An 18951-nucleotide genomic window follows, 5' to 3' on the forward strand; every position below is an offset into this window, starting at 1 on the left:
TTTATGTTATTGATAGTTTTGAGCTTCAGTCATGGGTTTTTGTTTGATACTTTGGACTTGGTTTGTTTTGGATTTAGTTTCCTCTGTTTAAATACAATTCTTCAACTACACCCTGCTCCTCCCTCCTGCCTGCTTTTTGGGGTCCACCACCACCTCGCAAACGTGACAAGTTTATTCGTTTAATGACTTCCACGATACAAGATGTGACCACCAGATCCTGAAAGAGAGCCTGGCCTTTGACTACATGGATAAACACTTTTCATTCGGGCAGTCTTGGGGAATACCATTCCTGCTGATGCAAATGTGGCTTCAAGCAATCAGTGAGATCAAAATTCAGCAGGCCAGATTGAGTCCACGTCATTCTTGTGTGAAAGTGCATCTTTGTTTGTGCATGACTGTGTGACTGTCTGAGGTGATGACAGACTTGTCTCTCCAGTAAAACACCTCATAAAAAGGGCAAGGGCTACAGTCAAACTGTGAAAAAGTGTCAACTTTACAAAAAGAGATCGGCAAGAAAAGCAAAGTGACAGCTGCACGTGCTACTTCAGCTCGACACACTATACAGTATGCAGCAGCCTGAATTACCAGAGAGGTCAAACACTCGAAACGGAACCATTTGGAGAGTGAGGATCGGACAGAGCCTTTTACAGTCAACGATTATCCGAGGAAGTTCAATGGTACAGCCAAACATCGAGTAATAGTCTTATTAACCTTGCCAGGAGGGCTTTGAGTGAAGTTCCAAACTGACACTCTGAGTTTAATTGAAAAGCAGAGCACTTTTTGTGGACATTCAGGCATCTGCCAATGTTAAAAGGTGAAGCAGCTGTTTTCTGTGTGGCTTAAGGTTGGGAAATTCAATCCGTGAGCGTAGTCAAACCTAAGGCAGTGGGAAAACAGATACGGATATAATGATGTGATGGGTTGGGCTGGAATGGGTATTTACAGCCATACTCACAGGTGTTTTAATGGGGACATCGCTTACCTCGGTGTGGTTTCACTGACCCCATACTTTCATAGGAAGGGTCCTCACAGCCAACTGCCCCCCTTGGGAACAGCTGCAACACAGGCTCTCACTCACCTCTTACTTCAGACATGACCAAACCTAGCGCAATGTCTAGAGAGGACATGACCGCTCCTCTCTCAGGGAAGAGAAACATACTTCCATGTACCCAACACAAGCCGGCTATTGTTCTAGTCCTAATATATAAGATAATAAGATATCTGAGATGATGAGCTAAGGCTGCTCCAGTGGAGAACTTGCTTTCCCACTGCATGGGTGTTTTCCTCAAGGAAATACTGTACTATATATTCCAAGGAGTTGTTTATTTTTAATGCTATTATTGTTGCAGCACAGTCTTTGAATAATGATCACTATACTTGTATTTGCTGTAGCACAATCATGTCAAATTAAAGAATTTTACGAGAGAGTATTAAGCATACTGAAATAGATATTAGCTTGCAAAACTAAGTTTTGCTACCTCAGAAATGGCAGTGTGCCATCTGTCGCTCGCATGCTATGCTTAGAATATTGTCTCAATTTTGACCTCACTGTGAGCCAGCAGCCACTTGACACTCTCATATCAAAATTGTATTTTGCTCTGCAGGTCAGGTCAGGTCATTGTTGGTCTAGAATTTGTCTGTTTACCTAATTCTACCTCTGTGAGTGTGTGTTTTTCAACACATTCTATGAGCTCACACTTTTTCATAGGGTAAGAATATACATGGTCAATTTAGAACAATAAAGAAAAAAACGAGGATGGACTGTGTTACAAGACTTGTAGCAATATTGGTAGGCAAACGTCGAGAAAAATGTCTTACCTTTTCCGTAAAAGAACTTGTGGTAGTAGTAAGCACCAAGGTCAATGTGCTCAATTATGTAGCGCTTGACCTTCTCTCTATGGATGGGCTGGCTTTCTCGAGGCACTTCGAGTACAGAGACGCCGGCATTGGTGCAGTGGGAACTCAGCGAGGATTCAAAGGAGCAGCTCTCTGATAGTCCGCTGTAGTTGGCACTATTGGCTCTGGAAAGTGAAATCTTTCTCTCGCTTTCACCTCCGATCTCGTTGCGAAAGTGCGGGCAGCCCAACACAAGGCTATTGCTCTTTCCGTCCCCCTCATCAGCATCCAAGTTCTCCTTTGGGTTCAAGTCTTCCCTGCTGCCTAGTGGTGACTCAAAAAAGGCAGAATTTCCACTGCTACATCCCATAACTCCAGCATCTGGTCCTGGTCCCGGTAGAGCACTGGCCCCAGCACTGGACAAGCCTCCAGCGGAAGCGGCTGAAGCTCCAGTAGTGGTGTTTTTCCTCTGGCTCAGGTTAGCTCGGCTTGCAACAGCTTCACTAATGTTAAAAAGAACGCTCTGAACGTCATAATGAGCAAAGCATTTTTGAAAGCTGAGTGGTCTTCGATCATCCTCCAGAGAGAGTCTCAAAGCATCACTTTCACTCTTAATTGTCCGCAATTTCCTAAACAAAGATGTTTCGGATGACTCTGACTTAAGACGCCTCATGAAGGACTTCTCCCTTTCTCTGCTATAGAGAAGAGCGCTGTCTCTGTAGTCGTAGCCTGGAATTGTGACAAACTCCCCCCTGGCAATCTGGGCTGCTGTCTGTAAACTGGGGGAGAAGGAGGCATCACAGCGCAACAACTCTGGAAAACCCAGGGGTGGTACACTGCGGTGGTCCATGGTATCCACTCTGTAGCCTTTGAGCATGGTAAAAAAGCCGTCCCCACTTAAACCTTGGCGGTCAATAGAGGATGTACTTCCATATTCACGATGTAAAGAGGCGCCGGTGTTTGGATTGACAGCTGTCTGGTCGACGACGTCTTCAGAATCAATGTCGCTGATTGTGACATCGCTGTTGCTGCGTTGACGAATAGGGTGAAGGCCTTTCAATGGCGAGTGGCTAAGGAGGTCACTCAATGTATACTTCACATCTGAGTAGTCTACCTCCAAACACCCAGGGTCATCTTGCGCAGTTAATTCCACAGTATGGTCCTGCTGGCCGTTCTGAAATATTGGTATCATACTCTGATAATTTGGTGATGGCCGTCCATCCCATCCATCTTTTCTTGGGGGCCATTCTGTTACCCTGGCCCTGACGCCCATTTTAGGCATGGCTGGATTACCATTTATTTTGCCGGGACCGTCAGGCTTGCCCTGCATGTTGGAGCCTGGTGGTCCCATGCTACCATTGAGGGTTTTAGGTTTTCTGCGAAATAACTCCTCTGACTGCATGCCTCTGTGGTATTCTTCTGGGCTTCCCACGACTCCCACAAGGTTTGATTTATTATCCGTCACCGGGTTCAAAATACTCATATCTTGCAAGCAGACTCCTTGAAGAGCGGACTTCCAGGACCCTTCTTCATGATATCGCTCGGTGTGCTCAATGATGAATCAATGAGGAGGGGCCTCTTTTTTGAGATGCCGTTGTCATACCTCTCAAAAGGCCACTGGCACAACAATTGACAAACATCAATTGGATGTGAAGGACAAGCGTCTGAGGAGTTTCGAGGCACTGCAGAGTGGAACCTTTGCTCACAGCCTGCCGCCAACACAGAACGACAGCTGCAAGAAGTGGACCTAAAGTAAAGGGGACAGAACCACAGAGCGAAATATTAACACAATCAGCTTCTGTGCTACCACATATTTAACATCATTGAGCAAAATTGAGGTGAAGCAGATCCTGTTTTTTTCTGGTGCAGCTTATAAGGACCTAAAGTTTTTGCACGCTGTTCTGTTTGGATAATACGTAGGGTTAAATTGGGACGTCTTTGTATAAAACCAAAAGTAGATCTTGCTCGTTATGATTCAGCTAACTGCGTTGACCTAAAGTTTTTGCACAGTTAACATTGGATTAAATCAAGGGCTGTGTTGTTTTTAGCATTTGATAGTGTACAGCAGGGTTGGCCATTAGGTAGATCCTGATCTACCGGTAGATCTAAGACAGGTACCAAGTAGATCCGAGGAGTGTCGAGAAGAAGAAAAAACAACCATTTGTGTGTCTTTGTACATGTTAGTAATATATTTTTTGTGTTAATATAGACTGCACCCTAATCATCTCATCCGTCTCATTTTCACAAATTTTATTTTATTTTTTTAAAATAAAATAAAGCACGTAAATCTTACATTTACGGTGGCGTGTAATTACGTCACCGGAAGTTGTTAGCGCTTAGCAGTTTGCAATTGCAGCTTGTGATCAGAGCTGTTGCACTCTATCTTTTATCGTCATTATTCTCATTCAGAGTTTGCTTCGTGTACAATTCACCGAGGGCACGAGCAAAGAATAGGAATCTAGGAGGGCCCAGGGAAGCACTTTAAAACAGTACGTGTGAGCTATGATAGTTAACAGGCTGCAAAAGGGCGTTGCATGTCTCCGTTTCAGGCTGTTTCTCATCATGGCGTGCGTGCGTGCGTGTGTGTGTGCGCGCGTGCGCATGCGCGCGCCGGTATGGATAGATCCCGGGAGGTTAGTTGATCGAAAAGTAGATCTTCAATCCAAAAAGTTTGGGCACTCCTGGTGTACAGTATAGGACCAAATGTAGCTGATTGGAGTATTTGAGAGGACTTGGTTCAATTATGGCCTGGTAACTAAACAGATGTATATCGTCTTGCCCAATAAGTAACAGGAGGCGATGAAGCGAATTGCAGTACCAGGAATCAGATGTTGAGCTACATGTTTACATGTGCAAATATTTGATACTGCCTGCAGGATCAAACATGCAAACTATATAGCAGGGATGTTTTTGCATATTGTAACAGTTTTCATCCAGGTTTGCTGGTTGAAAAAAAACAAGACCCTATGAGTTAAATTGAACATGGTAAATTTTATAAACAGAAATATATTATGAGACGAAATTCCTGACGTCCCTGTGGGAGCGTAAACTTTCAAGAAAAGTTTATCCTATCCTTCCTCTTTCAGCTAACTAAGAAAAAAAAGGGACATTAATGACGTTTGAATTAAACAGTCTCGTAAAATAGTGAATCGGCTGCAATTACATTACGGCTCTCCCTCTTAATACTATTTGCCAGCTCATTTTTGTCCGCTTATCCTTTTTGTAGGGGCTGGTGCCCATCCCAGCTGACTACATCGCAGGCAATTGTGAATGAGGCATTGAGTAAGGAACAGACCCCATACCAGCTGTGTGAACATCAGCTGTGTTCCACAAGACTGCAAATGGTCCCACACAAAAGCTGCAGTATATGTATCTGTAATTTGTCATTGAACCACTGAATGGGATAATTAGAGAGACAGCATAATCACGTAAAGCTGACAAAAATAGAACTTTGACAACAATTACTGTTATAGCCTTTATAAACTGGAAAAAATGGTGTATTGAATTTATTCGTTTATTTCAGCAAGTGGTTGCACACAATAAAACCTTTGGGATCCAGTACGTCTTTTAGGTAAATTACGGTATTCATCTACTGAAAGTATGTCGCGTATCGAAATCGAGATGATTCTATTGTTGCAGCCACTTGACAAGATACAAGTTTCAGTCCATTCTTCTATACTTCAGGAGTTTTGGAAAATGTTCTGTGAAAATATTCATCAGACAGCACAAAGAGAAAGTTCTTAAAGAGGCCAACACAGTTTGTCACCACAGACTTTCTATGTTGACCTAAATTATGTTGTCTTGTTCTGTGGGGCTTGTGTGGATTATTTCTTCCAGAACCACAATCCAAAATAGATAAGATTATAAAATACATGATGTTATGTTCATGGGTTTAAACTTTATTTATTTAAAAGGGTTTTGAGGGTGACACGGGCCCTTGAATAATTCAAGTAACTGGATATCAAGGTCCCAAAACTTTACTTTGCTTTCTGTTTGTTTTTTCTGTCATACTACCATTAAGTAGGGAGACACGGTTTTGGAATGAAAACATGGCTCCGATCAAAGAATAATCAACATTTAAGCATGTCTGTCCACTTAGCCAAATGTGTAGACGTGCGATCCCAGTTTAATAATTACAAGAAAATAGTCAAGCAAATGTGTTCTATTGGCTTGCCTTGTTTTAAACGGCTTTTTTTTTCTACAATTACCAAATGGCTGGTGCTATTCAACACAAGCAGTGTGTCATGTGCCAGCAATTTGCGACACACACACACGAAAAAAAGAAAGACTGGTCTGGGAAATCTGTCTGTTGCTAACTGACGAATAACAAACTATATAGTCAACAATGCCAAAGGTGCTGGTTAAGGTAGAGGAAGTGATTAAACTGCTTTTGTTTTTTCTATAAAAAAAAAGAAAAATAGAAATTGGAAGGATATCTTTTATTTAAGAGTCAAAGACAGACACACAATAAGCCAGTAATAACACAAATGTATTCCAATAATATGTAAAATATTAGAACGGCGATCACAAATACAGCATATTGAGCAGCAAACACACAGTCTCTAGGAAATCTGGAGCTATTTTCACACCCTGAAAAGAAAAACCAATCAAGCTACTATTACACAACAACAACAGAACAAAAAAACAGAAACGCAGAGCTGCCCCAATACTGTCGTGTCACACTGACACATTGAACTGTACAAATACCTAGATCAATGGTAACACTACAACAGAGGCATTTTACTGACACACACACACACACATACATATATATATATATATATATATATAAATACAGAGCAGCAGGGTGTAGTCATGAATTACCGTATTTTCCGGACTACAAATCACATTTTTTTTCATAGTTTGGCCGGGGGTGCAACTTACACTCTGGAGCGATTTATGTGTAAAATTATTAACACATGATTATGTCATTTCACGTTATTTTCAACTTGAACCACAAGAGGGCGATCTTGGCCTGTGTTGATAAATCGACAATGAGTCTGACGCAAGTGACGTAGAAAAGGAAGCGGGCATCATCTACCTCCCAAGTTGGGGGAGTTGTTTAAAAGTGACACAGAGGATGAACATTTCATTGGATTTAGTGATTTGGAGTGAAACTGATAGTTTGGTCAACTTGTTAGCATGTTCTTTATGCTAGAATTATCTGAATAACTCTTAATATGGTTCGTCGTTACTGACATTACCACGCATGCCAGTCATGTAACGTTAGTTTACCGTAAACTTATTCAGCCTGTTGTTCTCTATGTTATTTTAATTTTAAGTTGACTTTCAAGAGGACATGTATGTTTTTGGTGTTGGATTTTATCAAATACATTTCCCCCCAAAAATGCGACTTATACTCCAGTGCAACTTATATACCGTATTTTCACGACTATTCGACGCATCGTACTAATGGCCGCAGTTTTACAGTGGTAAAACATACGCCAGCTTAAACATACGGCCTGCATGTGCGCACTCTAACACGTTAGCTTGAAGCATACGGTAGCATGCCAAGACATACAGATAAGATAAAAATACGTTTTTAAAAAGGCAACGAAAGCAGAACTGAGATCAGGTGTATTTTATTTAGCCATCGTACAATGTTCTCACGTTTATCGATCAATCATCACCCATCAATCCATCAAAGTCCTCATCCTCTGTATCAGAAGCAGAGGACTGCACATCTCAGTTGTCATTGAATGCATCACATGCTAGTGTGAGTTGCTACGCATTGCCGAGCGGAAAGAAGGAGTAGCAACAGCAAAGTCAACATTTCTCTCGTGTGAAGCTTTCCCACATTTGAAAGTAAAGAACAGAGCGAAACATGGTGGCAGCGCGCGTGTGTGTAGAAAGAATTGAACAATTGTGCAAGTACCGTAATCCATCAAAAACGCCGCGTTCCCTCTCGTTGTTGCGTATTGTGGCGTAACTCGCCAAGTGCTGCCTCTCACTCTTTGTAAAGTTGTGTTTGCCACCGATCATCCATTGTTCCCATGCCGTTTGCAACTTTACTTTGAACGCCCGGTTGATGCCAATGTCCAGCGGTTGGAGTTCTTTAGTCAACCCTCCGGGAATAACGGCAAGCTCAGAGTTCATTTGCTTGACTTGTTTTTTTCACCGCTGCTGTGAGATGAGCACGCAAGCCAAAAGCATAACCGGTGGCTTTAGGTTTGAACTGAGCTTCGTAGGCGTGTCTTTTTGTCGAATTTATTTTCAGGGGTTCTTAGAAACCAAAACCGGAGTTGTTTTGCAACAATGCACATTGCCACACTCTATACAACTGTTGGTACTGGCTTGAGGCGTCCACTTACACGCCCACCCTTCACCATTGGCGGACTAGCTTGCCTGTCCTCTCTCTCCCTCTCTTCTCTCTCTCCCTCTCCATACATGTATATATACACGCCCACCCTTCCCTGATTGGCCGACTTTTTTCCCGCATGCCTGGCCACAGTCACTTCCGCCTTTTCTCTATATAAACAGCGTGTCAGATTTTGGAACTCAGCGCATATAAAGGACGCTCCGCACCATAAGGCGTCCTGTCCATTTTGGAGAAAATTTAAGACTTTTAATGGCGCCTTATAGTCGTGAAAATACGGTATGTGTTTCCTTCTTAATTCTGCATTTTTAGCTGGTGCAATTTAAAATCAGGAGCGACGTATAATCCGAAAAATACGGTAATGCCATCGGAGTATGCTTCGCACTCTGTCAACAGACGAGAATGACGGAACGTTGCCCAAAAACTGCCTTTACGAACACACACACAGACACTCTTTTTGTAATTTTTTTTTTTGCAAACTACTTTTGATTTCGCTTTCTTTGCTTCTGAATGTAGTCAACTGTTGGGTTTGTCAAATGCCTTTAGGTGTCGTGTCTTTATCTGTGTGAAGCACATTGAGTTGCCTTGTGTACAAAACGTGCTGTATAAATCAAGCTGCCTCACCTTGCCTATAATGAATGCAAATGCACAAAAAAACAGACCTTGTCAATCGATAATTATTTCGTTGCAAAGCACCTTGAAAGTGTCGCCTGCACGCGAGTGAATGTGATGTAAAGAACACAGAGTAGTCAGGCAAATGGCAGTCATAATTTGCCTGCTTCTCCTTGTTTATGTTGCCACTGAGGGTCAGGACGGGGTGAGAGGGCTTTTATTTCATGTGGGAGACCGAGGCGGCATAAACCAATGAACATGGTGGTCTGTGTTTCCCTCCCCTCATTCTATTAATTTATTTCTCTTTGACAGTGATTCATAGACACAGTTGTACCGCGTCTCCTTCCACCTCTAAGACGCCACACCCTCACCTAATGGAGTGTACGGCAGGAACCATGGTCAGCAGAATCTGTCTATTGTGTGACTTGTAGGTGGCTATTTTCTGTTCATGCCGTCATGTGAGCGTGTGCTACAAGGAGGCAGCAGATGACATGCCCTTATTGCTGAAATAATGTACAGTTAGTATGGACGTTTAAAACACAAGGGCTAGCAAACCATGGGGCTGGATGGTGAAATGGAGGTCCAGCATCCAGGAATGGATTGCATTTGACCCATGAGGTCCACTGTAACTAATTCACTGTACAGTGCAGGAGCTTGAAACAGTAGCCAAGTCAGAAAACCCACATCTTTTGGTTAAAGTAGGCTGACGAAGAAACAACAACAACAAAACATAAAGAAGCCGTTAAAAAAAAAAACAGTAAAAAAAAAAAACAGCTTTCACTATTGCTTTGATTCCATCATTTAGTTTTGAGTGAGGACGATAAAAGTTAACAGCCCAGCCTATTTCTCGCGGCCTTTCTACTTTAATAATGATGTCAAAAAGAGGCAGTAAGTCGTCAGACACAATGAATCGAATCATTGCACTTGTGATTATTACTGTCGCCAGAAAAGCGGCCATCAAATCCTCCCTAAAAGAGTCCCTAATTTCATTTTCATGCTCTGATGTCAGATATCTTGATTGATTTTGAGGTAGAACGCAGTCCATCTGATCTGCAGGATCTTAAAATAATCCTCCGACAATGTAGCTTTACAAGTTGGGCACATAATAAAACAGAGTGACGAAAGTTAACATATTCTCGCCACAATCCTGAGATTAATATTCATCTGTCAGTGATGCACCATTTTTCTTTGCCGCAGCAGAACATAATGTCAGTCAGCGCTGACAAACTCTTCATTGATCACTTTTGCAGTATGCCAAAGCAAGAGAAGTCACCCATCCAAAATAACAAATACTAAATATGTAATATATAACCACATACAAAATTCATTACGCACAACATCATAGCAGGTTATTATGAACTTGATTTTTATTTTATTGTATTTGATTTTAACAAAACACCTTGATAGATGCTAGTTTTTATCTTTCTCATTTTCAGTAATACATGCTTGTTTTGTCTTGTGCTGTTTTTTTTTGTGTTTGTGTGTTGTGAAAACTCCCGGAAAAGTGAATTTCCCTTTAGGATGAAGAAGAGTATCTACATTTCTTAATATTGAAATACACACTGCACGTCATAATCCTGGAATCTAATATATCGGATTTTTGGAGCGTCTATTCACAGCATATCTATTTTAAAGTTACCCAGACCTGACGTATAACAACTTACGGACAATGACAGAACAACCCACATGTGCTGAGACCCGTACAACATATAAACATATACACAATGATGCAAAAGCAAAAGTGTGACATCAACATTACTCGAGTGGTTACGGTACTTCCCTGTGGTTTTCATTGACCGCAGGCACGCTCATGTGTGTGTGTGTGTGTGTGTGTGTGTGTGTGTGTGTGTGTGTGTATGTGTGTGTAGACAAATTACAAGTTTGGAAGGCGTCTAGGTACAGCTGTCGATACAGCTGTCTGCTTACACTGCAATCATAATGTTACACCTGAATTATATCCAAAGATGTACGAGGTCCAATTTCAGGATATCAATTTGCAGGCATTTCTCTCTGTCAGACTGCCTGATATGCATGCTTGTCCATTAGTGCAGCTACAAAGTGTCAACGCTGATAATGACTGCAAGATTTTGGGTTTGAGACATTTGTGTGATAAATTATTTTAGTTATCTTAGGGAAACAGACTTCAGATTGCCTGTCAAGTAAAATTTACAATTGAGAGGGGATAAATATTTGAAATGCTCAATTATCTGTAATTACGTTCTCAGTTATAGATGTAGCATCTTCCTTGTACCTTTCCCCCAAGGATCAAGGTCAAACATGTTTGTTTAGCTCCTAATACGCTGTGGGGCTACTTTTAACCTTGAGGTCATCACAGACTTGTGATCATGACCAATTTTCTTTAATAAAGCTATGTGTATTAAACGTGCCTCTGTTCCAAGCTGGCAGGAAGTAGAAGCCGACCTCGTCCCAAACATGTTTTGACCTCCAGAGACAGAGGTCAAGCCTTGATGCAATCATCCTCTCCTCCCACAGCCAAATTAAGGTGCAATGTAGGTTAGAGGCCAAGATGATTACACCAATTTTCCACCTCATGGACTTCATCATATAGTGAATCGGGCAGCACTGCAATGGCAAGCAAATTCCAAGCTGTTCTGTGCTTTTATTATTGGCCTTTGAATGTTTCATGATGACAGGCGATGGCGAGTCAGACATTTGGATGTGTCACACAATGTTCGTCAAAACCCGCCAGGAAGGGGAAAATCCAAGTGCAAAGCAAACAAACCCAAGGGCATGTTGCTTGTGCTTCACTGACCATTTGAGTCCTCCATAAACCCACAATTAAAACAATGAGCCACATTCCAAGTCACTCCACAGTTGAATGAGATCACATTCACACCGCAAAGGGTGTTGATTTTTCACCCTGCTTGGAGATGATTTACAACTCTGTGGGGGCTCACTTTTAAATTCTCAATGGAATTAAGATTGTAAAGTTTCAAATGATGAGGTCAAATTAGGTATCTACCTGAGAGTAACAGGTGACGGCTGTTTCATTTTCTCTTCATTAGACGAGTAATTTGTGTTTTTGTGATCAACTACCAGTAATACTTATTTGTTATAAAGCCATCGACTTCAGAGGACACACTGTGTCCACTGTTTTTCAGACCAACAGCTAAATATCGTTCTGTGTCTCGGACCTTGTGACATGTCACACTACAAGTCTGTCACCGATGAGACATTGCCCAATCGTTGCGTGCTTCTGTCAAGATTCAGGCCATGGGCGCAAGTCCGTCGGGCAGGTGGGACAAGCAGCTGTGATCATGTCGACGGAGGCATTATGTGCGTTGTTTATATGTTCAAAAAAGGCACCCAAAAAAAAGAGAGACTCGTGTTTACCCAGCATCTCGGCACCCCAATGTGCTTCCTTGTACTTGGATTACTCTTTCCAAATGCAATGTTTGTACTTTTGAGATGAACTTGTGTCAGTTAATCCTTTGACAGCCGTCTGTTCTAAGAAGATACAAGTACACAAAGACGCCCCTTGACAAGCTACCATGGCTTTGTCCTTTTAAAAAGTGGTGTCCATTAGGCAATCCTCACCGTAAATCCTACATACCACTGGTCTGAGAAAGCAGATTTACCATCATCCCACAGTCTATGAACAAGAAGATGCCTCAGTATTTTATATCTTGGTTCACAGAAACTGGTTTAGTGAAAATGTGGGCCTAGAAGAGTGCAAAATTTCTTCTTTCATTGAAGCCCCCCCGCCCCCGCCCTGAAAAAAAATAAACAAAAAATCTAGGCCCATGCAAATAATGGTCAAACCCTAACTTTTATTCCCCACTGCATGTGTGAACGGTTAGCAGCCTGATCATCGGACTCCAGATTCTCTTTATGGGCAGACCACCAACCAAACAGCCCTAATGAGCTAGTATAGCCTCCAGGGACCAATATGGAGATGATAAAGGCTAGTGTGAATAGAGATGGGTGTCACAACCTAGAGGGACGTATGGACGCTAGTGAAATTAGTTTCGGGTTTATTGAGTCTATACAGTAAATAGGTGGTCTCAGTGTGCTACTATTTAAAAACCAAAATCTTCCAGGCAAGGGGGTCGGGCAAGGTTTTGTGTATATATAATTTTTTTTTTAATAGAAGATATGGTTTGGCACCTTGAAACCACGAACGAGAATACATAGATGTGACTGATGTGGACCAATCTTAGAGGCGAATCCATCCATCCATCGCCTTCATATAGTTATGTTTCTGTTTAGGTCCCGTTTGGTTTTTTTTTCCTCATGTGCCCTTTTTGTTGCCACCTGTTCTCGTCATCAGTGTCCCTTGTGTTTAACCAATCAGCTCTCTCAACCCTTTGTGTCTTAACCAGGTGTTTCTCGTTTTCTCGTCACTTTGCTTGTATTTCGTTCCCTGAGTTCTGTCAGTATTTGTTAGGTCAATATGAGTGTGTGTATGTGAGTATCTGTATGTTCCTCTCACGTTTTGTTTTCTGTCTTGGGTTTTTTGCTACTTTGGTTTGCTGTGATTTTCAGGATTTTGTTTGGCTACTTCTGTTCGTTTTTTCCAGTATACCCCTGTTTGTATTTTTGTTTAATACATCTAGGACAGTCAAACGTGCTCCTCCCTGCTTTTTGGGGTCCTACAACTACCACCACGCAAAACTGTGACACATATCACATCATCTCAATCCGAGGGAGACACACTAAACTTAATTTGAAATGCATTCTGTCGGGCACAGTTTAGAGCTAATGTGTGTCAATTATGATATGTCCTTCCTCACACAAACAAGGCGGATACACTCAAAGCAAAGACAATGAAAATGAGGAGGAGAATTACATTGATCCATCCCTGGCAAAACCCAAAACAATCTTTTTCAGTTATTGGAATGCGCGTAAATCTTATGACCCTTTTTATATGAATATGTCAAAAAGAAGACCAAAAAAAAGAGTAAATATTATTTGTGTGCTATATTTGAGCATTGATTAAATACAATTTAGTAACTACAGGTTTTCATACGATTTCTGAATTGTGTGCCGCATATGAACCAATGCAATCTTGCACCTTATCAGTCTTATAAAACATACCGTACATTAACCATTTATTTTATTGTAAATCGTGGAATTCTGCAATGTCCAGAGCCACACACGTGATGATTTATAAAAATATTTTGAGTCAGACTGTGTTCCAAAGTTTCAACTGAATGCTAATAAAAGGCAACCATTAATAAAAAAAATAAAAAAAACACCAACAACGGTCATTCATCTTTGACAGTATTCATGAGCACACCGTGACCATCATTGCTCCTGTAGCCCAAGCAAAAATGCTGTCCACTATAATCTCTCTGACATGACGTTATCTGTTTTGTCATTTTGATATGGCTCACCCAAAAACGTATCATGAGATCATCCCATCACTAGAGATAAAATGACACCCCCTGGAATGTGTGTGTTTATAATTGGCTATTTAAAGGGAGAGAGGGACCGAACAAAGCAAGCCAGCAGGAGCCGGAGACTTTTTGTTTACAACGCAGCACACACTGACCTTGGCCGACCCCTTGACAGACAAAGAACAATAAGCAGAAGAGATAAACCAAAAAAAACAAAACAAAAAAAAGAGGTCAGATCACAGAGTATACACCGACTGTCTCATAATTCCCCCTATGCCTGCTTTCCCTTATGCACAGTGGGGAAATACCCACATTGGCTAATACCCATCCCCAGGTGCACAGACTTATGGGAGAACATATCAAACAAACTCGGTAAGCGTCTTCGAGAGTCTTTCCTCTTGCATGACCTTCAAAAAAAGACTTTGCACGCTCTGTCTAAAAAATTCATGGTTTGCTTCAGAATCTTGAGGATTAGACCAGAATTTAATTAAAGGAAATTGGCGGATACGGGAATTCAGTATAAATTCTGCCAAAACTCATGGAAAACTTACTGGGATGTCTACAGTTGGAAGTACTGTAACAGTTGGAAGACAAGCATGAGGAGATGCATGTTACGAATTTACTCCTGTTGGCTGTAGCGCAATGCCAAGTTTGCCATTACGCCCATCTGCAGGGATCTCGCCACACCTCATCGTTCAATAGTTGTGCTCTCAAGTGTAAAACTTAACAAAAGATAGCCGTTTGTTTTTGCTTCAACTTTGTGGTCTGGACTGGTGGTTATTTCAAATAGGCCCTATAATAGAGCGAGTGATATGAACAAGTGTGTGTTTCCTCTGGGTGCTTTTTAGCCAGCTGCAGCTCAATCTGGAATGTGCCTGGTTCAGATGAGTCTAAAGCACACAGGTCACAAGTGATTGGACTCTATTTCATTTGGTTCACGGAACAGTAAGTATTTATCGAGCAGAAATTACATTCCCACTGCTCTTTTCAATCTCAGTATCTACATGCGCTCAAGTGGTTGCAAACATCAAGTACCGTATCTTCCACACGAAAAGGCGCACCTAAAAGCCTTCCATTTTCTTCAAAGCTCACAGTGCGCCTTAAACATCCGATGTGCCTTGTGTATGATTATTACGGTAATATTTAGACCCCTAAATGGCTCCTTGCTAGAGAAGCTTACAATGCAGAGTTCAAACTTAAGGCGATCGGGTTACACAGTTGAACACGGAAATAGAGCAGCGGCAAGAGAGTTCAATGTTAACGAGACGATGTTATAACTTGCTGTTGATTAAGTGAACTGTGTCACTGCTAATTTTACTGACATTTGATCGTTCTGTAGCAACGCCACTCAACAACTAAGCTATCTTAGCTGTTGTCGTTTGTTCAAAGCTTCTTTCATCTGCGACGTGGGTTGCGTCGGCGCTGATTGATTGAACTAGGTGCGTGCGTGCTCACGCGCGTACAGCTGAAAGCAGCGGACTATGGACTGGGAGCTGCGCTTCAATCCAGTGGCATTGCGACAGTTCTGTTGGCATTTCCTTGAGCGTAGCTCCATGTAGTGGATACATTGTAGATTGCGTCCAATAGTGCGGTGCGTCCAATATATGAAAACAATTACAAAATAGGCCATTCATTGAAGGTGCACCTCATAATCCAGTGTGCCTTTTAGTGTGGAAAATACGGTAGTAAAAAAAGATCTGCCGGGGTACACTTGTGTATTATGCCAGTAAACCAGAGAGAAAGAATCCTAATATATCCAGTTAAGTGCATATTATTCAAGTCAACAGGTAATAAAGATGCCATTTCGGTGTTTCGCTAGAAATGAGTTTAGTCTTTCATTCCCCACAGCAAGCATTTTCATTCAGATCGCAAATGGGATATATGGGTCGAAAAATAGACTTGAACCCACAAGACAATCTTATTCAATTCAAACAATAGTGACATGGCAGCCAATAACAACAGATACAAGCCAAGATGAACATGATTGTGACCAGTAATTCATCAAGTGCCGTCTTGGCAACAATTCTGTCGCTTGATACAATCACATGAGCAGTGTGTGGTGCAGTGTTAGCCACCTGATACTTGAGGGCTCCGATGTAGAAACACTTGCGGCAAAATAGCTGCCCTAAGAGATGGATAAAAACTGGTGGATTTTTTTGGGGCTCGGAGCTTTTGAGTCATTGACAAATCGTCTGAAGCAACAGTGTTCAGAAAGTAGCCACTGTACATTGTCACTGGCCAATTTTTTTTTCTGTCATCCCTCCTACCCGGGCTACATTAGTACGAATTGGGATTGGAATCTTTTCTCTTATAAGTAGCGACAAGTGGCATTCCAACATTGTCTGTGATAGAAAACTGACTCATTACCATACAAAATGGCAATTTCGATTCTTACCAGAAGTTGTACCCATAATTCAACCAAAGGCACATTTGGGTGTCAGATTCAAGTTGATAAGGCAGGTGAGTGCATTTAAAAGGCAAATGCTTGTGGTTTGTCTTCCAAATTAGCACAAGAGTGGATGCTGTGAGCAATGGGGAGCATCAAGTCCCTTCCTGGCCTGATTGAAAAAGGGAGTCTCCTGCCCATTTGGCCAGCCAGCTGGCTATCTGCCCAGCGCCTGCCAGGCAGCACATTGCCATTGTTCAATAGTTGTTTCAACGGGAGCCGGGAATTAAAACGGAGAGGACAACAGATTTTTCTTGTTTATTCACATGAGGACAAAGCATACTGCTGCCACATCAAGGGCCATTAATGAACCACAGTGGGTGATGTAGTGAGAGGTCAATAGTATTCGAATAAATCAACACAAACTATTGGAACTACGGGATAGGTTACAATAATTGTGACAACCAAACCAGGTGTGAATCACAAACATACGCTGGTGAATGTTAAGACTTTGCGACAGGTACTTTTGCTTTCGTATCACGACTAAGACTCCCAAGCATACCAGTAGTTTTTGTTACTCTCCCTGTTTATTCAGTTCTCGCAGGATGCACTTCCTGTATGTTCACAACAGAAGGAGACTATGTTCATCTTAGGCTGCTCCAGCAGAGCCCCCGTAAACAGAAAGTACAGCTCTGTGGCCTCACTCCAAAAGGGACCATCTGTCCCCTGAAGTGGGGGCTAGCCACAACAGCCTTCACGCCAATGGGAAGACAGAGAGAGACATGCAAGTTTTGATGTGGCCTGGTGGGTCTCCGGAATAAAACCACTATCTATTTCGATCTGCAGACATCTCCCCTTCTGCTGATCCCCAGCCGCCTGCTGCCCACCCAGCTACTTCCATAATGACAGCCTGTCAGCAGTGCACTCCCCGGGAAGGAGTGAGAGAAAAAAAAAACAAGGAGGACAGAAATGCATGGTGTGAGAATGGCAATATCATTTTGCAAATAGGGCAAACTGTCAATAGAACTGTGAATTTAAGCATTATAACTTATGTCTGTGCTCTATATTTTGTATTGTTGATAAGAGTGGTGCAGATAAATTTGATTTATGTCCCTACTCTTCAGCTACAAAAGTGGCTGCACTTGCAAGCCAAGTGGTGCACAACTGATGAAGCAAATTACCCAGAACTAAACAGCACTGCCCTGGTTGACCTGCACTGCACAAACCAAAGGGCAACGTTGCCCACTGGAGGGGCATGAAAAGGCAGCATTGCGTGAGCCATCAGCTGAACATTAGGTGGCTGAAATATACATATGCATTTATCCTTAGCACTTGGGCCAGGGTACCTATTACATAAAATAACTGATTAATCAATTAAGAATATTGTCAACTGTGTGCAAGAAAGAATTTGTTTCTTTTCATTCAATGCCAATAGATGGAGGTTTGAAGAAAAAACAGGAGGACAGGTTTGCCATGTTGAGCTAATACAGCAGAGGAACTACCCAAGTGCAGTATTTTTGCATTCCACGCAAGCAATGGCATGAATGTGGTAGTTCAGAAGTGACTGAGTATTTTCCCTAAAGCCACGCAATGTAGATTTAGTCAAAGGCTAATAATGCCTGGCACCTAATAAATAATCTCACAGCCATTTAATCACATGTAGCTTGACATTTATTGTATTACTATTAAAATTGAAAAAGGCAATCATTTATACATGGCCCAGTGATTTTAGATTATTGCCGTACAAACTAGAAAATGGTTAGCACTAGCACTAAAAAGTGCTCAAGAACGAAAAATTTCTCAAGAATGAGAAGGGTCTATTCTGCAGAGTCAGTCTCCAATGTGCAATAGAACAAAAATGCATTCAAGGTAATGGGATATCAAATCATTATATCTGCTGAATCACAATGATGCCAAGTAATTTTCTTTCCAAAGTGTGTTTTTCTCACTTTGCCTGGTGTTGTTGACGTAAACCTGGCAGCTTTAAGAGATAGAATTCACCCCTCAGGTCACAAGTTGAAAGCTCCAAGACTGACAAAAGAGTAAGTTTAGTCAAGCGGAAAATGTGAATGGAAGAGAGGTGGACACAAGTAAGCACAGATGTGGATGAATCACATTTATTAACTGTGCAAGAGGTTCCTGTGCCGCCTCTGCCAAAACACACACTTGTTTGACATGAAGTGACTAACCTAATCATTATCTATTTTTATTTCTTTACTTTGCTTGCTTGTGCCTTGAAATCTTTTGTTCGTAAATACTTTTAAATGCTACACTTCTAATTAAATGATGCACACCGAGGTACCTCACGTATAAAATGTGCAACATAAATTTATATACCAGTAAATAAAGCTGCCTCGCCTTGCCTATAAACATACACGAGCACTGAACGGAGGCCAGTGTAGATGGATATTTAACCTCTACGTTTACGTCTGACATGTTCA

The 18951-nt window shown here is 41.7% G+C and overlaps 2 protein-coding genes across 6 annotated transcripts in view; one reads left to right on the plus strand and one right to left on the minus strand.

The window, feature by feature from the left end:
* The window catches only part of LOC127610358 (signal-induced proliferation-associated 1-like protein 2), an 87449-nt gene that overhangs the window by 51448 nt on the left and 17050 nt on the right, over positions 1-18951 (minus strand). For all 5 annotated transcript variants that reach the window (XM_052080402.1, XM_052080405.1, XM_052080403.1 and 2 more), the window contains exon 2: positions 1819-3583. In XM_052080402.1, coding sequence (XP_051936362.1) covers positions 1819-3319 — 1501 coding nt within the window. In that variant the 5' untranslated portion in view covers positions 3320-3583. The remainder of the gene's footprint in view (positions 1-1818; positions 3584-18951) is intronic.
* LOC127610384 (uncharacterized) overlaps positions 1-18951 on the plus strand; it is a 70736-nt gene that overhangs the window by 10837 nt on the left and 40948 nt on the right. The window lies entirely within an intron of this gene.

The sequence above is a fragment of the Hippocampus zosterae genome, chromosome 11 (genome assembly GCF_025434085.1).
Source record: "Hippocampus zosterae strain Florida chromosome 11, ASM2543408v3, whole genome shotgun sequence".
NCBI classification, from domain to species: Eukaryota; Metazoa; Chordata; class Actinopteri; order Syngnathiformes; family Syngnathidae; genus Hippocampus; species Hippocampus zosterae.